The sequence below is a fragment of the Dreissena polymorpha genome, chromosome 4, assembly GCF_020536995.1.
Source record: "Dreissena polymorpha isolate Duluth1 chromosome 4, UMN_Dpol_1.0, whole genome shotgun sequence".
NCBI classification, from domain to species: domain Eukaryota; kingdom Metazoa; phylum Mollusca; class Bivalvia; order Myida; family Dreissenidae; genus Dreissena; species Dreissena polymorpha.
The window spans coordinates 80,498,717-80,523,031 of NC_068358.1; the positions used below are offsets into that span (position 1 = coordinate 80,498,717).

A 24,315-nucleotide genomic window follows, 5' to 3' on the forward strand; every position below is an offset into this window, starting at 1 on the left:
TCAATGCATCTCAAAAAAGAGGTGGCGCGCGTGATTAATGGCCGTGTAATAAGGTGCTATTAGGTAATATTTTCTTTGTTCGTTACGTATCGGTTTCTCCTGGTATGTTGCCCGATATTGTCGAACGTCGAATTGAAATAAATCAAATATTTGATAGTTTGTAAATAAATGAAAAAACTTTTAAAAAACACGCTTTTTTATATGTCAAAATCAAAACATCAAGTTATTTATTCAATTCACGTTTAATTTATATGGTGTCACTTTAACATCATCATCATCATCAGCATCATCAGCATCATCAGCATCATCAGCATCATCATCATCATCATCATCATCATCATCATCATCATCATCATCATCATCATCATCATCATCATCATCATCATCATCATCATCATCATCATCATCATCATCATTCCCTTGTAAAAGTTGGGGGAAAATGAAGAGCGACGACACAGAGATCCTCCGCCAGTAAGGTATGTTTTGCTCTTTGCAGAAGACGCGTTGGATGGACACTAAGAGGGACTTGTAGAGCCTGTGCTTGATCTACCTGATCTAGCTGATTGTTAACAACCGTCTCAGTCTGGCCGTCGCTGCGGTCGCAATGGCAAATATTATTCGGAGCTCAACGGAACTGGCACCATCATTGAACAGGGTTGCTCCTGGTGTCACTTCTTTCCATCTTCTTGCCGTTCATAATGATGTCTGCACTTGTGGTGTTCGTGCTGTTCACTATTATTACTAGTATTTAGTATAATTATTATTTGACTATTATTTATAGTTAGTATATGTGAGCCTTAACGACAGTGTAAGCAATAAATGCTATTTATCTTTACTCCTTTTGGATGATTTTCTATGATAAATGTAACAATTTATTCGAATTCCAATCAAATAAAAATAAAAATAAAAAGTAGTCCCAAGTCAGATTAGTGGGAACTGATCAATGCATACCACTATTTCATCTTTTAGCTTTTAGTACATACATGATTTGGTTTGACAACTGAATCCGCAGCCTGAACTGAAAATCAACCATTGGTTAACCGAAGTTGTAATATTCTTATTAAAAATACAGTACGAGGATTTAACTGATCATTTTATATATTAATATTTTGAAACACGACGATATTTTACGCAAAGAACAAAGTGATCGTTGTTAAACTACAAATTTGTATCGACAAGAAGTTCGAGTCTGATAACAATACATACTCCGGGGTACCTTTTAGTATATTTTCTGTAGCCTATGTACATTGAAGTAGTATCCGGTGTACTTTTAAGCAATCCCTGAGCCGACAATGACAAATCGAGCTTAGAAAACATAAAGTATACTACACAAACAATTAGAACTATTCCATTAAGTGGTGTACTTGGTGTTTCTGTAAACTCGTCAATGTTTCTGTTTAAATAACTGTATATTATATAAACATATAATGATATATTTCGTGTGAGGGTCAACACATACGTTTTGTTCAGATTGCATTTAATCGCCGATTTTAATTAAATTTTTACCATTCATCTCCAAAATCAAATCGCTATATAACAATCGGCTGAAAACCGAAAATGTGAAAAATTGTCATTAAGGCATGTTTTTTCACGACGCGGCCCATGTTTTAAAATGTAAATTATGTCAATTATATTATTATATCTTTAAAATGTAAAATTGTTTTTTAAAAATCTACATTTATGTAAGATTTCACTCATATACTTTGTATTCACCCATGTACGATGATTGAACACGGCCCCTATTATTGAAAACAACCATGAGGTTACAAGTTCCGGCGACCTGTAAGTAAGGTATGTTGCATACAAAATGACATTATAATAACATAAATATATTTTCCTTGCCTGAAAAGATATTTTATTTCTGGCATAAAATTCTAAATAACTTGTATGTACTAGTGCAGCCATCGTGCAGAGATTTGACTGATTCCGAGCATAACTCGTATCAAATCGCCAGTAGCCGCAGGGAGAAAACCGCTGCCTGCAGTTAGGTACGCATTGTTACTTCCCCTAGGCAGGTCAAAATTGAGAACGCATAATGCACACCAACTTTCTTTGGTGTTCTCAATTTCAATTTGAACATTTAGATGAATCGGATTTTATTGACTATTTCAAAATAACTTGTAGAACTTATCCGAAATAACAGGGCAGTAGCTTCGTAAATAACTTAAACAGGTAGAGCGTTTTGGATAACGAAAAAAGTGCATTCAACATGGGAGACATAAAGGCTAAGATTGATATGAAAATAAAAGGGAAGAAGGTGATGGTGTTTTCAAAGTCCTACTGCCCCTACTGTACAATGGCTAAGGAGGCGCTTAAGAAGTACGTTGGGTCCGTGTTGCCCACTGACCAGTACGAGGTGTGGGAGATTGAAAACGAGGGCGACTGTCAGGTCATACAGAACGAACTTAAGAAGATTACTGGCGCATCAACGGTATGTACATGAACATGGAATTTAATTTATTACTTTAGACTTAAACGTATTAAGACAAATGCGGGTGCCTGTGCGTGTGGACAGAGTAAAATATAAAGCTTTAAAACAAAGCTTACGCATCGACGCTATTGCACTTGATGTTACATGTTGCAAGACTTACGCTAAGGGTCGCAACCAACGTTTAATGTCGCAACATATAGACTTGCTCCGAAATTGGCCAGAGATTGGAAAAAACCACTTATCTGTGGTTACAAAAACGTTGACGCAAAAAATCCTTTCAAAATAACATACCGTGCCAACTTTTATTGTTAGAAAGCAACTGTTATTTGTGGATAAAAGGTATCAGCGTTTTGTGTGCTTACGGATTAGATAATTTTTTCTAAAGAGTTTGGGGTCCTGATAACACCCATTGTACTGCCGTTATATGTTGAAAGCAACAACGGTAGGCCTAAATGTCGCACATTTTAACAGCATTTTCGTAGTATTAGTGAAATTGCAATAACTCAAGCAGGCTGCACTTAGAATATGTTTATAAGTTATATTGACTCTATCTGTGTTTTCTAAAATTTTGCTTTTCCAAAAACTTAAGCTAGTCAGGGATCTGCGTGCCTTTAATCATTACTAATATTTTCAGATAATTACCACAATTTCCAGATATATGTGGGAAAAAAATATGTTTTTCTTAAATTCACATGTCCATATCCTGCTCTTTGAGTGAGACTTCAGGCTCCATACCCAATTCTTTGGGATTTAGCTGAAGAAAAACAGCAGTGGCCCCTTTCATTCGCAAGACTCACCCTGTTAAAAATGTGGCTCCCTTCGATTTGTATGCCGAAACCTTTAAAGCGATGTCCCACCCCAGTTTTGTCCATTTTTATTTGTCAACATTCTGGTAAATACAGAAACAACCAATGTGTTTTGAAACAGCATAATACAGTCCCTTACAATGTGCAACGTTTATCATCCAACAAATGTTCACAAAAGTATTCACCCTGTTCTTCCCGTGTTTTAATCTGGCTGAATCCTTAATTCTATTTCGATTCAATCTGTCTGCAAAATATATGTAACACAACATCAAGTAACTTGCTATTTGGTACTTTACTCATTTAAGACCTTACTTTGCTGCAACTGATTTGTAGAATATTGCGTTGATATTGCCATGGCAAACAAACAAGATCAAGCCATGGAATTGTGCATGTTTGTGTGCACCTAAACATGAGCTTCATCAGTTCGTTGCTGGATGTGACATTTAATTTATGAGCATCTGATTAGTGATGCAAAACCTCGTTTGACCGCGTGCTTATACATGCTTATACATGCATTGGTAAATGTTATTGTTAGTTTACTTACAGGGTTTAGGTCGTCTGATAAAAGGTTTTTGTTTTTATCTTGACAATGTTTCTGCCAGATATCGCGAAAAGCAGTTGTAGCAGGGATCCATCCAAAAAATGTGGGACTATACTTAATTTATATTTTGAAATTATGTATAAAAAATCTTAGGCATTATTCTGACAACGGTTCGCATGTAAACATTTAATGGTTTGTATGTATTTATATGTAAAGTGTGGTTTAAGTTGTCATTGAAGTTTTCTGTAATTTAATAATGCAAACCTGATGTTAATTTTGCACTCCTATGAATAGGCCTTTCCCCATTTTCAGAACATAAGCCAGGGGCGGTTCCAGGATTTCTGGTAAGGGGGGAGGCGGGATATTGAAAGATTTGCTGGGGATCAAGGGGCCGCTAGGTCCCCTGGCGGGTGCAGGGCAAAGCTCTGCTAGGGTTCCAGGGGGCGATGCCCACCGTAAGCTTCATGATTTTAGTGATTTCGAAGGCTTTGACAACCACATCTCGAGCATGTCACGCCTTATACGTTCATCAAAGTACCTTCTTATAATGCCAAAAAGTGCATAGTTTTTCGTTAAGGGGGTCCAAGGGTCGAAGCCCCCCGGAAGCATCACGATTTTAAAGATTTTGAAGGCTTTGACAACCACTTCTCGAGCATGTCACGCCTTATATACTTTCATCAAAGTACCTTCTTTTAATGCCAAAAAAGTGCATAGTTTGTCGTTTAGGGGGTCTAGGGAGGCGAAGCCCCCCGGAAGCTTCACGATTTTAATGATTTTGAAGGCTTTTACAACCACTTCTCGAGCATGTCACGCCTTATATACTTTCATAAAAATTCTTTCTTATAATGCCCAAAAGGTGCATATTTTATAGTTTGGGGGTCCATGAGGGGCGAAGCCCGACGGAAGCTCCACGATTTTAGGTATTTTGAAGGCTTTGACAACCACTTCTCGAGCATGTCACGCCTTATATACTCTCATCACAGTACCTTCTTATAATGCCAAAAATGTGCATAGTTTAGGGGGTCCAGGGGTTCGAAGCCCCCCGGAAGCTCTACGATTTTAGTGATTTTGAAGGCTTTGAAAAGTTTAAATAGGTGATTTAGATCAAGTTAAGTGTAAAACATCAAATGAATTTACTTTACTTTGGAGATTTTAGGGGCGGGGGCGTACGCCGCGTCCGCCCCCCCCCCCCTGGATCCGCCTATGTAAGCTATCATGTTTGCATTCTTGGATATATTTTTCAATCTTATTATGACGTTTTATATACGAGTTAATCGATCACGTGCTGTGCGCTCGTAGTATAGTACGTACAATAATCCCGAACCACTGCTATTGGTCAAGGTTATCTAATTTCTAATTCTTGCTTAATAAACCAGACGTTTCTTGAAGGCCAGAAGGAAAGGGGTCCGAGTCTTCAGAAATTGGAAAATATTGGGTGAAAATTAAATGGGGGATAACTTTCACGTTAAAGGGGAAGATTATTTATATGGCTTAGATTAAGTTTTGGTTACAAATTCATTTTTAGGGTTTAACGAGTTCCCTCGGCTACAGCTATTGTTACTTAGTATTATGCATGTCTATCACAGATGCCCCGAGTGTTCATCAACGGGAAGTGCATAGGAGGCGGCTCGGAAACCCAGGATTTGGACAAGCTTGGGGAGCTCAAGAAGATGTTGTCCGCTTAAACCATAAACCACCGGGTTTATGGATAAACATGTTACCCAAAGGACAAAAAATGCGCTTTTATGAGATAAAGGATTTTTATTTAATAATAAGCTCTTAATTTAACGGTAAATCCAACAACCGAATATGACAACAACTTAATTTGAATTCTTGACGCTGACCCTTTCAACAATTGCTGGCATATTGTTTTAAGTTCGATACGCGATAGAAATAATAACCAAAAGGATTAGGGTATGGTAAACGTTCCGGCGAATAATTCATGTGTTTAGACTTCATTCTATTTTGTCACTGACCAAATTCCAGAACTCTGAACTGCATGTTAGCAGAATTATGCTCCTTATTGTACTGATCAAATTTGTTAAGATAAACGTGCAACATCTCCATATCACTGTGTGTACGACATGAATTAAATTTAATTTTCAAACATGTGTATGCGGTCATTATGTGATGTAACGAACTTAATTCCATACATCTGGCATGCAAGTAAGCAGCATATGTCTCTTATAGTACGTTAGAAAATTAAAGTTAACGTTTGCGGGCAACGAACCCATGTAAATTTCTCTGCTGCATATATTGAAATAAGTTTAACCATTTCCATATGCAATCAGAGTCTTTATGAATATTAATTGACACAGAACTGCGACCACCTATTAAGCAGATTGTAAATACATACGGTTTAACACCTTTGTGAATTCAGTTAAGGCGAACGTGCAACGTACATATTATCTCTCTTACACCTACAACTATTAAATTGAAACGTGTCATTTTTAAGATAAGTATGCGAGTCCAAAGAGAACTGCCCATAACTATAGCTTGCAATAAAGCAGAATTATTCCTTTTTCACTTAGGAAATTAGGAAACCGTTAGCGCGCAACAACTATCTCTCGCTGACATGTAGATTTTGAATTGGGTTGCATAATGTGTCACTTGGGACAAGGTAACTGTTGCGGTAAATATGGAAAGGTTTGTGTTCAGAAAACTCAGTTTGGATGTAGATATGGTGCTGAAATAGTGTGTGTGAGTTACATATTGATTAAGCGCGGCATTTGACATGTGGACACTAAAGGCAAAGTCACTGTCACGAAGTACAAAAAAAGTTTATCCGCTCCATAACGTTCGTTTGGATGCAGATTTTTTTCTAAAATTGTGGGTGTATGTAGCTTACAAGCAGACGTGTGTTGGGGCAATTGGGATCCATGTCACTGGTACTTTAAATATATGAAATATTAAATTTGACATATGTTGAAAGACGACAGCGACTTTGGACAAATGGTGTTTGACGTGTGGTGGGGGTAATTCAGGTGCTCAATATGTTAATCATACATTATCATATCGTTTTATTTCTACCGGCTCCCAGTACGAAAATACTAAATGTCCATTAAACTAACAACATGAGCCACTCAGTGATGCAGGTTCAATCTCGCGTTCAACCCTTACTTGCTAAATGTTTGAAACAAGACGTTATCAAGTTGTAGTGTGACAGATGCTCACGCTAATCACTAAGTAAAAAATTAAACATACCGGTAGATCATAATTATTTGACATTATTTTACCGACATTATTAAATTATTATAAGAAACTCGACCTCAAAATAAAACTTGCATTAAAGACCGCAGGCCCGTGAGTCATTCAAAAGGGAACTAATAAAATAGGCATTTAGAAAGAACATGCCAATGAACTTCAAGTATAGACAATTGAACAAGAAACTTAGGACCATGTGTCATTTGACAGGAAACCTTACACCACGTGTCATTGGACAAAAAAAATGTCAATTTTATGGACTTGAAACTTAAGGCCTTGTGCTATTGGACTGGAAACTTAAGACATTGTCATTGGACAGGAAACTTAAATCTCTTGTCATTGGACTGAAAACTTAGAGAACATTGGATTGAACACAACTCCATTGTGCCATTGGACAGGAAACTTAAGACCATGTTTGATTGGACGGGAAACTTAAGACCTTGTGTCATTGAGAGGAAACTTAAGGCCTTGTGTCATTGGACATGAAACTTAAGACCTTGTGTCATTGGACACGAAACTTAAGACCTTGTGTCATTGGACATGAAACTTAAGACCTTGTGTCATTGGACACGAAACTTAAGACCTTGTGTCATTGGACAGGAAACTTAAGGCCTTGTATCATTGGACAGGAAACTGAAGACATTGTGTCATTGGACAGGAAACTGAAGACCTTGTGTCATTGGACATGAAACATAAGACCTTGTGTCATTGGACAAGAAACTTACCACCTTGTGCCGTTTGACAAGAAACTTAAGACCTTCTGTCATTACATTGGAAACTTAAGACCTTGTGTCATTGGACAGGAAACTTAATACCTTGTGTCATTGGACAGGAAACATAATATCCTGTGTCATTGGACAGGAAACTTAAGACTTTGTGTCATTGGACAGGAAAATTAAGACCTTGTGTCATTGGACAAGAAACTGAAGACCTTTTGTCGTTGGACAGGAAACTTAAGACTTTGTGTCATTGAACAGGAAACTTAAGACCATGTTTCATGGAAACATAAGACCAAGATCATTGACACCGAAACTTGAATGATATGTTGTGGGCTGGACTCTTAGAATGTGTCATTACTCATGAAAGTTACAACAGCATACAATATGTGTAAAGGGCATGATCAGACAGATAATTAGATTGGTCAAAAGGCAAAAGAAATAGAAACAAGAAACCGTCGGAGTCGGTTGATGCTCCCCAAAGGTTTTTTGTCACAATATTGCACTATATATTCAGATAAAAAGAAACGTCTTGCGGGCACAGTAGTTGGGGAGACAAAAAAAATATAGAAAATTTCAAAGGGCCATAACTCTGTGAAAAATCATCCGACCAGAACCCGCTGATAATATGCACATCCCCTCTTGGTAGTGAAGCTTCCCATAAAGTTTTATTGAATTCCGGTCATTTACTTGCTAAGAAATAGCCCGGACAAGAATTGCACTATATGTACAGTTAATGGAAAATTTCAAAGGGCCATAACTCTGTGAAAAATCATCCGACCAGAACCCGCTGATAATATGCACATCTCCTCTTGGTAGTGAAGCTTCCCATAAAGATTCATTGAATTCCAGTCATTAGTTGCTGAGACATAGCCCGGACAAAAATTGTGCATGAACGGATGGATGGACGAAGCGGCGACTATATGCTCCCCCCAAAATATATTTTGGGGGAGCATAAAAATGTAGTAATTGGACAATGAAATTAGAACAAAAGTAATAAGGCAGAGGACTTAGAAGAATTTTTAATTGGTCAGGCACGTTAGAATAGATTGGTGAATATAAAAGCTATGTTAATCAACTAAATTAATAAAGAACAGAAAACCAATGTGGAACAATTCGAAGTACTCAAAGAATGATAAATGTTTGAAATGTTTATCTCACCACTAAAAGTATTTCAGCATCTAAATGGTTTTATAAATACAAATATACAGATATTGGAAACAATTAACCAATATAAGAAACATGGATACAAAATAATGCATCAAATTCAACATCACAAGTTATTTACTTCACAACAGCAAAGAATACTTGATACATATTGCAAAAGTACCATCATTTATACATACAATTCAATTTAATTTTGCAATACAATCACTCGTTCAGCAGGTTTACTCTGTAAAATATAACTCGGTGAAAATGAGGTACTGGTTGTTTTTGAAATTAAACAGAAAAGAGAGAAAATAGGGCTTAATGAGTCGTGTTCTGAGAAAACTGGGCTTAATGAGTCGTGTTCTGAGAAAACTGGGCTTAATGAGTCGTGTTCTGAGAAAACTGGGCTTAATGAGTCGTGTTCTGAGAAAACTGGGCTTAATGTGTCGTGTTCTGAGAAAACTGGGCTTAATGAGTCGTGTTCTGAGAAAACTGGGCTTAATGAGTCGTGTTCTGAGAAAACTGGGCTTAATGAATTGTGTTCTGAGAAAACTGGGCTTAATGAGTTGTGTTCTGAGAAAACTGGGCTTAATGAGTTGTGTTCTAATAAAACTGGGCTTAATGAGTTGTTTTCTGAGAAAACTGGGCTTAATGAGTCGTGTTCTGAGAAAACTGGGCTTAATGAGTCGTGTTCTGAGAAAACTGGGCTTAATGCATTTGCGTAAAGTGTTGTCCCAAATTAGCCCGTGCAGTCCGCACAGGCTAATTAGGGACAACACTTTCCTCCTAAATTGGATTTTTGCTAAGGAGAGACTTTATTTAAACGAACAATGTCATAACAGCGGAAAATGTCGTCTCTGATTAGCCTATGCCGATTGCAGTCTAATCTCGGACGAAACTCTACGGCTTTAACGCACATGCATTATGCCCAGTTTTCTCAAAACATGACTCTTATCATTACAGATTAACCTGGGCAGACAACTCAGGCTAATCAGGGACAACTCTTTCCACCTAAACAGGGTTGTTCTTAAGACCATGACTCCCTTTCAATCAAATAGTATACAAAGCTGACAGTGTTTTCTATTATTAGTCTGTTTGGATTGCACAGGCTTATCGGAGACTTTACTTTATAAACATGCATCAAGCCCTGTTTTGAGAGAGCGCAGTTATTTTAAAATATCCAGAAGTGATTTCACCTTAAGTGAATAATCAATACCAACAAGTCTATTCTATGATAATTAGGTTCCTGATTACCATTTTGATATACCATATATACATGATTTCAATGGACTAGTATTGTTTTTCTCGAAGCAACTGTTTCCTAAGACCATATGACCCTCACCCAACATCATTTTTCAGGATGTGTTTGCATGTTTGTTGGACACATGACAACATTCAGAGTTCTGTTTCCAGGAACAAGTTCCATCATCATACAGCTCCTGAAAATGATCAACAATAACATGGGTTCTAAAAAACAAACCATCATTAATGCGTATGCTATCTGTAATAATTTCACTGCTTTACATCCAATACTCATCACATTGCTAATGAAACATCACTGTTTACCTCAAACCAATATATATCATCATTGTAAATACTGTTTTGACGAAACGACCGTGTATGGCAGTCAATCTTGGAAGGCATAGGTTCCGCTGGGTAAAATAAGAACAGTGAACCATTTCAGAAAATATCCAAAGAAATTGCTAATAATCAATGTAGTTTTGGCAGTGACAGCCATTACAAATGTGTGTCAATAGTAAAACAATAGAATAACTGTAAAGGAAAAAATATCGTGAAAAGTAGATGAAAAAGACTTGCATGACAGGAACTAACTGTCAAGTTAATTCTCAGACTATGCAGAATAATAGAGACTCCAAGAGGCAAGTGTTTTTAAGACATAAAATATGCAGTTATTAAATGTAATATCAGTTTGAAATTGGGCTTTATAAGTCTTTTAAACACCATCTAAATTTAATTTTAAATTTCTCTTTTTAAGTTCATTCTTGACAGCATGACTGACAAATACTTGCACCAATACAAGACAATATGATGAATGTAAAGTGTTATAACTTCCTCAGTTTCTTAATTATAACTATTTTGACATTTTAGCATAGCATAATTATGACAAATATTTTAGTGCAGCATGTAAAAATATGCTTTCTCCATTTTTCTCAATTGTGTTTGCTTTCCAGAAAATTGGTAAAAAATCTCAACATTACTATTGGCGGACATGCTCAGAAAGTAAATGTAGAAGAACAGTTGTGAAGATCTAAGGTACAGCACATATCAGATATAACTAAAGATATGTACACATAATTTTATATAATTAATTCTGAATGCGTAAGAGCAAATTTGTTTGATTTGATATTATTTCAGTCATTAAATCATCTGTGGTCAGTTTTGTGTGTGATCCTTCAATTACATAACATTTTGGATTCCATTTGACCAGATAGTACTGAATATGCTTTCAACATGCTCAAGATGTATCCAAGAACCATTGGCTATTCTCCAGTAATAGCACTTACAGAGTGTTTCTATAAGGCCTTCCATGCAAATACATGGGATAAACAAGACAAACTCAATGGAAGTTTTTGATTACACTACTGCTTGTTCCATATGGGGACAGTGGCATTGAGTTTGTTGATGCCATATTCTACAGCAGCCAGGGATTCACTTCGATGTGGAGAGGACACCAGGATAGCAACACTCGCCTCCATCACCGGTACAACCCTGAAAGAGAGTGAAACCACTCACATTCACACTGGTTGCATTAGACCTTCTTCCACTTACACATCAACAAGAGATTTGGATTGAATGTGTAGAAAAAGGACCGATCCTCAATATTTACCCCAGAGCTGATTAGTTTGATGTTAATAGTCATGTTTTTGTATTCTTCTATATTTTATAGGCAATATGGCCATTGTGGCATTGCCGTACATAAAAAAACAAAACAAGGCAAGTGCTTGTTGAAAAAACATTATTACCTCATCATGTTTCTGGAGTTAAAGTATTCCTACAAATGTTTAAGGGGAAAAAGAGCACCGCATAGCAGATGCCAACGCTCGGCTGTGGGTCCAGTTTTGAATAAATTAAAGCTTGTCAGAAGTGACTTTGACCTTTGACCTAGTGACCCAAAAGTGAGTGTGGCGTGTAGAACTCATCAAGGTGCATCTACATATGAAGTTTCAAAGGTGTATGTGGAAGCACTTTGATTTTAGAGCCTATGTTAAGGTTTCAGCACGACCCGGATGGCAGACGCTGGACATAGAGCTGGCTATGACAATACCTCAGGTTTTCTCCGAAAACAGCCGAGCTAAAAATTAATGTTTATAAGTATCATATCAGATGCATGTATTACTTATGTCTGTAATCCTTTGGATATTCATTCAACGTATAAAGCTGTAGAATCATTATCTGATGAAGTGGAAGCACAGAAAATAAAACCAAAACTGATACAGAAATCCAAGGCCATAGATCAGAAATTGCCCTTTGAATGTTATAATTATAGTTCAAATTATAAAAATTGAATAGTATTGCTCTTTATTCCTTGGTGTATTACTGATGGTAACATAAATACATTTCTGGAAAGTGTACACACAAATGAATGCTGAAATATACTATTCAATACTTATATGAACATATAATGCTTATCTCGTTAAAATCATGTTTTTATATTTGAAACTGCACTCCATAATAACAACTTAACCTGAGAAAATCAAGATATGTTATAATATCTGAATTGATTAATGATTTTTTTAATTAACAAAAAAGAAATTCATAATGCAATTCCAATACAATTTTGTTAAGATATAAATTTGATTAAAACCATTTCGCAAACATCAAATGTATAGTTATACCCAATTCTGTGGACAATGGCAATGTTTTCGACGCTCCACTGTTCCCGGATTTCTGCACATATTTTCTGCATTTCTTTGCGGGCCATTGGTTCATATGCCTCATACTCCAGCTGTATCACATTCTTGCCCTGGAAAATGTCCCTGGTTGTCCCTAAAACAAAACCCAGTCCCAGAAGTATTAATTAGAATATATATTGGGGAAATTATTCATGTTTCAGAAGACTATTGTTTTAAATCATGAGTGATCCTATTTTTACATGCAACATTCATCTTATCAGAAGGTGACTGTACAAATTTTACTCTATTCAGTCAATATGGCAACGTTAATTAGGATAGAATGTATTCATGCACGCCTGATAACATAATGAAACGGCACTAAATTCAAAACACCTCTACTTACCCAATATTTCCAACAACAAGAGATGTTTGCGAAAGTTATGACCAAGGTTACAGTTTTGGGACTGAATGACAGAGTGACAGAATGACGGAGTGACAGAATGACAGAGTGAAAGAATGACAGACAGAGGCCATAAACAATATACCCCCTGTTCCCAATCATTCAATCAGGGGGCATAATAAAAAAGTTGCCACTGTAATCTGATGTTTAGTAGATATCATAGATTCCAAAATGCATGGTTGATCTACCCATGGCATTCAAAAGTATTTATAGTAGTAAGGTAGTATTTGAAGTAGTATACATGGTTTTAATGAGTTTACAATCATACAACTGAAAGGAATCATTGATGGAAATCAATGGAAAAAGTTTCAATTGAAATAAACCAAGTAAGAAAATAATGAACTTGTACCTAGAAACATGGATATGGCCCCACATTTTGGTGTAGACACTAGCTGTGTGAGGTTGTCCACAGAGATCGGTTCTGTTGTTACATCAACTGTGTCCATCTAAATATTAAATGGCATGCAGATAATGTTACACAAGAAACTCCTGGCAAACCATTTGTATGATTTTACTATGAGCGTTCTTAGAACACCGGGCTTAATGCATGAGCAATTGACAGGCTAATCAGAAACAACACTTTCTGCCTGTATGGATTTTTTTATTGAAGAATGTCTCTTCTAAACAAAAATCCTGATAGGGGGAAAAGTGTCATCTGTGAATAAGCTGTGTGGACTGCACATGCTAATCTCGGACATTTTACACGCATGCATTAAGCCCAATTCTCCCAGAACCAGTCTCAAATAATCTAAAAAAGTTTTAGTTGAGGATACAATATCTTATTACATTAATGTGATTTACTTATCACCAAAATGTTAAAGCAGCTGTCTTTTGTTTGATAATTCGTATAATAAAACAAGCAGGGACATTGACACAGAGTTATTATGTGCATTTTCTATACTGAACTCGGCTGTCACCTCAATCATTATTCTCCTTCCTGAACTCAACAGGATATCTTACAGCTAAAAGGGCCATTTTTATAAAGGATACAGATAATGTGCCAGAAGTCCTAAATTTTAGATATGTATTCGCTGTGATTGTAAAAAAAGATCTTATTATATTATTAGAATATGTCAACAAAAACCTATTCAGAGAATCAGAAAGTAACTTTGGCATTATATATTGAATTACCGGTAATATGTGCAATAATTAATATAAAAGTTACCGAAGTTTGTTCACTAACGCTGGAATTAGCCTCTTAGTCAGAATTTTAGGGACAAACATTTTGTTATTATTGCTTTTTGAGGAAAATCTTTCAATAAAGGCTTCCGTAGTGGAATGTTAAATACTGTGGTGTATAAGTTAAGATTTAAAGGAAAACTGTATGATTTGAAAGAATAATTGTGAGGGAATAAGGCCTGATTAAGACTACAACTTAAGAAGGAACATGTGCCCCAATTTACCTCTATCCTCCACTGATGGGGGGTATGACAGCAACAGTATCGCCGGACTTCAGTGAAACAATCTCCTCACTATTGATATCTACATAGTCCTCATTAATCGACAACAGCAGACTCCCCGACAGAATTTGTAGACTGGAAACAGCAAAAAACATTATATGAGTCCACTATATATTTTATGGTAAATATAAAATTATTACAACAACAAATATATGATAACATTACACATAATTTACAGTAAATAAAAAATATATATTATAACAGTTGATGAGATTTGAATGCAATCAATCTTATGGCCGTTCGTACCCGGATCTATAATTATTGATAGATAGATCTCTGCTGAGTTCACAAAGCCGCTCTAATACACAGAACGGGAATAAATAATTATTTTTTTTAATTTATATTTTTTGTTGGGGGGGGGGGTAATTTTCAATTAATGAATAATGGTTTTAAAAGATAATACAAGCTAGTCAACAAAGCCTAATTATTTATTTTAATTAACACTGTCAACATACAATTATTTTATATTACATTTTAACAAGAGATGTGTTTGTCAGAAACACAATGCCCCCTAATGCGTCGCTTTGAATTTTTGTTTACCTTTGACCTTGAAGGCTGACCTTGACCTTTTACCACTCAAAATGTGCAGCTCCATGAGATACACATGCATGCAAATATCAAGTTGCTATCATCAATATTGCAAAAGTTATGACAAAGGTTAAAGTTTTGGTTAAAGTTTTGGGACATACACCCACAGACACATACAATGACAGACAGGCCAAAAACAATATACCCCCGATCGTTCGATCCGGGGTCATAACAAGAAAACACTGCAATAAACTATGTTAAGTAATTACCTGTTGTGTTTTGAAATAATGCTTTGTAAGAGATCAGTGGGTCGTACATCAGATTTAACTTCCAATTCTGATGATTTATTTCCAACAAGTTCACGACTCTTTGCAAAAAACAAAACTGTGATCTACAAAAAAGCATATCCAAATAAAATTTAATGATTCTGTACACAGCAAAACATAGGATTAACATAATAAGCCAACGTGTGAGCATTTTGAATGAACATTTTTGTCTTACATTAATGTAGAACTAGTAGTTTGTTGCAAATTGGATGAAATGTATGCATTTCTGAAAGAAAAGTGTCTTGAATGTTGTTATACAGTTTATTTACAGTATTTATTGCTCTAATATAATTAAAGACATTGCAGCACATGTATTTCTTGTATATATTTTATATGGTATAACAACATTTATATAAAAGTCCTTGTGTTTTGACACAAACAATTCATTTTCTAGTTATTTGATGAAAAAAGACTTCTTCAACAAAAAAAAACCTGTGTTTGTGAAACACAATGCCCAATACTGTGCTCTGGACTGAATACGCACAACAGCTATTTTAGAGAAAGTGGCACTTACACTTTATCTGTAAGTCATGTAGTCGGACTCACACACCACAAATCAGCTAAATATTTTTAGGAGTTTCGTATTGTTTTCAGGAAAACGGTTATTATAGAGAACATTCTGAAGTCCAAGGTCCATTACTCTCCAAAAATCAAAGGACCAGACCAAAACTAACAATTCATCTGTACGTGATAAAGGTAGACTCACATACACAAAATCAGCCCAATGCGTGAGTATGAAAGCTTTGCATAAAAAAATCCGCAAAAGGAGTTTTAAAGAGAAAATTAATGTTTCCTAATGCCCATTACTAGGCCTGAAATGAAACTCACGCTTAATCTGTACGTCATGTAGGTACACACATATACTAAAAATGATCTCAATATCTGAAAGCATTGCGTAAAAAAACTCTGGAAATTGGAATGCTGGATGGACAGAAAGACTGACAGACAGTGCGACTGCTATATCATGCCACCCTACCAGTGGCATAAAAAGTATATATCCCCACGCTTTTTAAAAAACATGGGGATTATGGTTATCTCCGCCGTCTGTCTGTCTGTCTGTCTGTCTGTCTGTCTGTCTGTCCGTCCTGGCCACTATCTCCTCCTACACTATTAGCACTAGAACCTTGAAACTTGCACATATGGTAGCTATGAGCATATGAGCGACCTTGCACTATTTGGAATTTTGATCTGACCCCTGGGTCAAAAGTTATGGGGGTTGGGGTGGGGCCGGGTCAGAGATTTTTACTCATTTTTGGTTATTTTATTATAATTTCTTCATTTCTACACCGATTGTCTTCAAATTGATACTGAACCTCTCTTATGGCAATACGGTCAATCTAAACTATGCATGGCCTCATTACCAATCCTGGAGCGCCCCGCCAACATAGGCCACGCCCACCCAAAATTGCATTTCTACTATAATTTCTTCATTTCTACACCGATTCACTTCAAATTGATACTGAACTTCTCTGATGACAATATGGTCAATCTCAGCTATGCATGGCCCCATTACCAACCCTGGGGCGCCCCACCCACATAGGCCACGCCCACCTAAAATTGCCTTTTACTATAATTTCTTCATTTCTACACCGATTCACTTCAAATTGATACTTAACCTCTCTTATGTCAATACGTTTAATCTCAACTATGCATGGCCCCATTACCAACCCGTGGTGCGCCCCACCCACATGGGCCACGCCCACCCAAAATTGCCTTTTACTAAAATTTCTTCATTTCTACACAGATTCACTTCAAATTGATTATGAATCACTCTTATGACAATACAGTCAATCTCAACTATGCATTGCCCCATTACCAACCCTGGGGCGCCCTGCCCACATAGGCCACGCCCACCTTAAATTGCCTTTTACTATAATTTCTTCATTTCTACACCCATTTACTTCAAATTGATACTGAACCTCTCTTATGACAATACGGTCAATCTCGACTATGTATGGCCCCATTACCAACCCTGTGGCGCCCCGCCCACATAGGCCACGCCCACCCAAAATTGCCTTTTACTATAATTTCTTCATTTCTACACCGATTCACTTCTAATTGATACTGAACTTCTCTTACGACAATATGGTCAATCTTAGCTAAAAAAACTTCAGCGTACAGTTTATATAGTATTGACATACCTGTACGCTGAAGCCAACTCCGTATCGAAAGTCAACCAGAGTCGTAACATATTTATGTCACGCTATAAATCAAAGAGTGCTCATTTTCGTGGATACATTTCTACATATATTGGTGAATGAATATAAATTACTGCATCGAGGAATATTTTAAGGTTCAAATGTTTCAAATGCATCTTACAATAGATGAAAATAACTCTCATCAGTCTGAAATTCACAATTTTTATGCCATTGTCGCTTTGTCACGTGACGAGTTTTCATTTGGATACTTTCAAATCGACCTTGACATTTTATGCTGAAATTGTAAACATTACTTTCTTTTTCTGAAATCCATTATTTATGATTAACAACTTACGTCTGGTGGATTATAAGACTGACCTCAGTGTGAATCAGGTAGTTTAAATAATATTTACTTTGAGTTTGTATTTACACTACAATTTGTTTACAAAACAAGCCAGAATAATCTAAAATACCGTGAAATGTCATTCTGAATTTGAAAACACTTGAGCACATGGTATGTTACTAAAATAGAAATAACGTCATATGACCGTGAAATCTCGGAAGATTCGCATTTCAAGAAAGTATGTCACATTGCTGTTTTCTCGATATGTAGGAGCAGAATAGATAAATTTTAAATGTTTAAGATAGTATTTTGTGAAAGAATATATCAGTTAAATGTGAAAAATGTCAATCTTTCCGATCAAGTGGTTGATTTGGGCCAATTACTGTATTTAAAAGCTGTTTTAGACTGGTCTTTGTTAACTGTTAACTTTTCGGGAATTTCTGGTTGACTTTCCTAATGGGGTTGGTCCATAATTATAAAGTCGCGCCAGTCAAAAATCATAAAAAGCGACATTTAAAGTTATGGTAGCCATAACTAGGTCAATCTCAACTATGCATGGCCCCATTACCAACCCTGGGGCGCCCCGGGGGGGGGGGGTAACTTCCTATATACGGGTATATAGGGGTGTGCCGATTTTATGGGGTGTGTTTTTCTACTAAAATTATAGATATGGGTATGGTTTTGAGCATCTAAGTATAGATATGGGTATTGAAATCAGAAATTTGCTTGTATATAAATGCATATAGATTTGAAAGTATCAGTATCAAAATGGGTATGATAAATGTCATTCTTGTATATGAATTGCTATCAAAAAGTAAATTTCAGTAGCGGGAACGATAGTATAGCAAATTCAATAAGTATACTGTATTGATATGAAACAGATTAAAATTCTAGTATGAAATGTGTCCACTTTATCAAATTCTAGTATTTAAATGGGTCCAGTTGATCAAACTTCTTGTATTGAAATGGGTCCACTTTCTCAATGGTATCGTATACAAATGGGTATGCTTTTTCAAAAATCTTGTATCCCTGGGTCAAACATGAGGCGTATTATTTTTGAGTATGCATTGCATTACACTACAGACTGATGATCAGCTCAGGAAGTAATAGCAATTAAAAATGTCATAATGTTCCTATCATGGGGCTCTATGGGGTTATTATCAACATTATATGAGTCAATATTTCATCCGGTTGCATTAAATAAAACATACATTTATTTTTTCATTATGCCTTGTTTGAAAATAAATCACAACACCTAAATCACCAATTACTAATGGAGGCGTTGTCTTTCATTAGGTCAGTCATAATAAGGCGTGATTAGTTGTTATGAGACGTGGTATGGCATTTATTTATAATGCAGAGCTATTTGATATCTAGAAGCGATAGACTGAGAATGTTTTGTCCGTAACATTTGAAACATATCCTTGTTTGAAAATAAATCACAACACCTTAATTACCATTGACTAATACAGGCGTGGTCTCTCATTAGGTCAGTCATAATAAGGCGTGATTAGTTGTTATGAGACATGGTAAGGCATTTATTTATAATGCTGAGCTGTTTGATATCTAGAAGCGATATATTCAAAATGTCCGTAATATTTGAAAAATAGCCTTGTTTGAAAATAAATCACAACGACTAAATCACCAACTACTAATGGAGACGTGGTATGTCCTTAGGTCAATCATGATAAGGCGTGATCAGTTGTAATGAGACGTGGTAAGTCATTTATTTATAATGCAGAGCTGTTTAATATCTAGAAGCGATAGATTGAGAATGTTATGTCCGTAACATTTGAAACATAGCCTTGTTCGACAACAAATCACAACAACTAAACCACAAATTACTTATGGAGGCGTGGTCTTTCATTAGGTCAGTCATAATAAGGCGTGATAAGTTGTTATGAGACGTGATAAGGCATTTATTTATAATGCAGGGTTCAGAGTGAATTCTGTATGAAACAATACTTTTTTGATTGAAAATATAAATTGATTAATAGTTGTTTTGGGGGGTATTTTCACACATATCAAGTTTGAAAATAAAAATATTAATGGAGAAAAAGATTGCATATTATATTGTTTGTAATTGCAATAAATTGTGGTCAAGTAGGCAGTCTCCACTGTGTGATGTATTTTTTGTGTTCGTAGAAGGTTGCTTATAAGGAATCAGTCATTTATATATTTGTTATTATTGCAGATCTTCAAATATGAATTTCGCCAATTCTAGTGCAACCTCAGCTTACCAAGTTTACATCTTTCTGTCAGTTTGGACATTGTGTGGATGATAAAAAGAGACAATATATTGTGTTCATAGTGTGGTGTGATTGACTTTTTTTAAACAGATATGTTTCCATTCCTGAAGTAACAGGTCATTTTTTATCAAGGAATAACACAAATACATTTTGATTGATATGCATGAATATATAGTTCATATAAACAACTATGCATATCTGACTTGCGTTGTTTTTTTAATCACTCTGTAATCCATCAGAAAACATAGTGTGCATGTTACAGTATGTTAATCATAATGAAATATAATGTGCATTGTATAAATTTTTGTTTATTCTGTAAACTAAGTCAGATACATTTAATCTATTTTATGATTAATGATAATTAACTCTCGCATAGTGATATTTACTATAAAATATTCTTTACATCATAATACAAACACTGTATTGCATGCCTGGTATGTAGTGACTGTCATGGGGTGCAGACGTGTTTTTTCTAACTGTGACATGAAATGTGTTTAAATAGATTTTAAATCGGAGTCTTGTGGAAAAAAATATATATATATGGATAGCAGTGATTGATATCTGGAATATGTTGTGCCTAGTTTTGGATGTATATGTTTAGAGAAAAAACAGTACGTATAAAACAATTATTCATTGTTCGATGGTTATTGAGAGTACACAGTGCAATATGTACACTAACGATTTCGCACACCAGTGAACAGTGATTCTCTAATCCGCCTATTGTAATTGCGAGGCGCGACAGCAAAATTGAATAGACTTCGCTAGCAAGTGTCGGTTGTACCAGATTGTTGACACAGTGTAGCCTGACGGAGTACCGTTATCGTGCTTTCTCACGAGGTGCATTTAGACATTACTTTACGTAATACCTGTATAACTATAAACAACATTATGGGCATAGCTTTAAATGAGTGGCGAGCCAGAATCGGGTCTTTTAACCCGTCCAGAATGCCGAAATCAAAAAAGCAGCAGACAGGAACAGTGATGGACATGATGTTTATATCGCTTACCATACGCGTATGTTTGTTTTTCCTACTCGTCGCACATGGAGTAGAATCAAACCCAGGACCTCCGAAGACAAACAGAGTGAAGAGCACTACCCGTAAACTAGCAACTAATATCGACCACGATGTCGGCTCAAATATCCCTGACCATCAAATATCTAGTCAGATCTCTACCGGCACAACGCCGAATTTATCACTAGACTCGTGGCTCCTACCTTCAACTACTGAACAAGGCGCATCCGTGTCTAACCCCACGCCAAATGAAGTGTTCACACACGAAGATATAGATATGGACTCCAATACCTTGTTGATTGAAATATATAAAAACGTTAAACTACTAAATAATAAGTTTGATTCCCTTGACAACGCAGTAAAAAACCTAGAAAAGGACAATAAACACCTTAAAAAACAAAACGAAGAATTAACAGTACAAGTCAGCAGTCTAACAGAAAAGCTAAACACCATGGAAGGCAGTCTAACGGCGTCATCAAAAAGACATGAGAATCTCGAGCGATACGTCAAGAAGCAAAACTTGAAAGTATTCAATCTTGAAGACAATGGAAACGAAACCCAGGCACAAACCGAAGCAAAACTAATTGACGCTATTAATAGTCAGCTGGGTCTGTCAGAAAATGAGAACTCTTTTGACTTTGCATACCGTCTTTCAACTAAATCGACAACAAGACCAGTACTAATAAAGTGTGCAAATATGAAGATAAGAGAAAGAATCATGGCAAAATTTAGGTCCAAAAGGAAAGCTGGGGAAGAAGTACGAATTCGAGTTGGCGAAGACTTGCCCGAGTATGTGATGAAATCGCGATCGAAACTTTACGATTTTTTCAAAGAGTGCCTAGATAATGACAAAAACGTTTTCTTTCGAAATGACCATCTCGTTGTCGATGGTGTGAAATACGTGTATGATGACGTTAGCAAACAACCGATCGCGGTTACTGGCAATGACATATAGGATTCCGGCCAAAGCTCAAATACACCAACCCAAGTGAACCTTAAGTTATGCTCGTTGAACATCCATGGGCTGCGAAAACACACTGACGATTTGATAGTAACTGAAGGCAAACTCGCATAATTATAGTGTATATTTTGTGCGATACTGCTCCATTCGTAAATATGCTACTTAAAAAAAAAATAATTGATAACACCTGTCTTCGATAGTATTTCGAATACATTTAACTAACGCTTACGTGATTGACTATATATCTATACTATGTCATTCATTGTGAGATTTAAAAAATGCTCGGTACATTTGTTCACAATCATTGGACGGTGTGTCATACAAAAGAATTACGTCGATATCTCCAAGGTCAAGGTCACACTTTGAGTTTAAAGGTAAAAAATGGCCATAAATGATCTTGTCCGGGCCATAACTATGTCATTCATCGTGAGATTTAAAAATTACTCGGTACATTTGTTCACAATCATTGGACGGTGTGTATTGCGTAAGAAGTACGTCGATATTTCCATGGTCAAGGTCACACGTTGAGTTCAAAGGTAAACAAGGGACAAAATTGTCACAAAACCAGGTTTTCATTGTGAAAAAAAATCTGATTAAGGGAGACAACTCAAACTGAACTTTTGAAATGAACAAACAAAATTAACCCCCTTTGTAAGTTTGTTTCAAAATAAATCTATTTTAAGTTGTGGTGACCTTGACATTGGGGATATTGACGTGATTCTTTCGTGCGACACACCGTCCCATGATGGTGAACAAATGTGCCAAATAATTGTAAAATCTCACAATGAATGACATAGTTATGGCCCAGACAAGCTCATTTATTGCCAATTTTGACCTTTGAACTCAAAGTGTGACCTTGACCTTGGAGATATCGACGTAATTATTTCGCGCGACACACCGTCCAATGATGGTGAACAAATGTGCCAAACGATTTTAAAATATGACAATGAACGACATAGTTATGGCCCGGACAAGCTTGTTCCGCCCGCCAGCCAGCCCGCCAGCCCGCCAGCCAGCCAGCCAGCCAGCCAGCCAGCCAGCCAGCCCGCCCGCATTCGCCAATCTAATAACCAGTTTTTTCCTTCGGAAAACCTGGTTAAAAATGGCCATAAATGAACTTGTCCGGGCCATAACTATGTCATTCAATGCGAGATTTTAAAAGGACTCGGTATATTTGTTCACAATCATTGGACGGTGTGTCATGCGAAAGAATTACGTCGATTTAACCAAGGTCAAGGTCACACTTGGTGTTCATAAGTCAAAAATGGTCATAAATGAGCTTGTCCGGACCATAGTAATGTCATTCATTGTCAGATTTTTAAATGACTTGGTACATACGGATCATCACACTAATTTTTATCCAGGTTTTTAGAAGAAAAAAACTGATTAGACTGGTGTATGTCGGCGGACGGGCGGGCGGGTGGCCGGGCAGAACAATTCTTCCGAGCGCAACTACTCCTTCATTTCTCAACGGATTTCAATGAAACTTTTACAAAATGATTGTCACCAAGTGCCCTGGCGCATATTGACGGGATTTTATGAATCGGTCGAAATCAAAATTGCCACGACAAAATATAGATTGAATTTGACACAAGGGGGGAGGTTACTTAGAGCAATCAGTTGTGACAATTTTGTCCCTTGTCGATAAGTAAGAATAGAGACCCCACGAGTTCTATTTTTCAACATTTTCTATACAGTTTCTTAATCCTTGGTAACATCGGATATTAAAATTTGTTCCTACATTTTATTCCAAACATACTTTGAAAATAAAATCGCTTTCTACCTTAATATCCATAAAAAACGAATACATATTTCATTTAGACTTTTATATGAATATGAATATTGTTAATTTCAATATAATGATAATAAAAAGCGGCACATAGAGAATATCATCACATGTTTTTGGCTGCTTTTCAAAAACAATATATAGCGTTTTCAAGACATCGAGCTAAATTGATTTTTTATTTGTAAACATATTTTGTCGGCATGCAATTTACCAGTTTAAAAAATCTAACACGATACGAATTTAATGGATACAACTGAAACTTAATATAATGATAGAAGACTTTTAGAGGAAAAGCGCAATGAAAGAATCGTAACTCTTTCATTGATATTTATAGAGATATGGAGATTACC

General features: G+C 36.2%; 2 protein-coding genes across 2 annotated transcripts in view; one reads left to right on the forward strand and one right to left on the reverse strand.

Annotated features, from left to right (window-relative positions):
* The window catches only part of LOC127876990 (receptor-type tyrosine-protein phosphatase T-like), a 122,828-nt gene that overhangs the window by 32,968 nt on the left and 65,545 nt on the right, over positions 1-24,315 (reverse strand). The window lies entirely within an intron of this gene.
* On the forward strand, positions 2,004-5,889 carry LOC127876993 (uncharacterized). Its single transcript, XM_052422564.1, has 2 exons — positions 2,004-2,431; positions 5,365-5,889. The coding sequence occupies exons 1-2, from the start codon at positions 2,210-2,212 to the stop codon at positions 5,461-5,463; spliced, it is 321 nt and encodes a 106-aa protein (XP_052278524.1). The 5' UTR covers positions 2,004-2,209; the 3' UTR covers positions 5,464-5,889.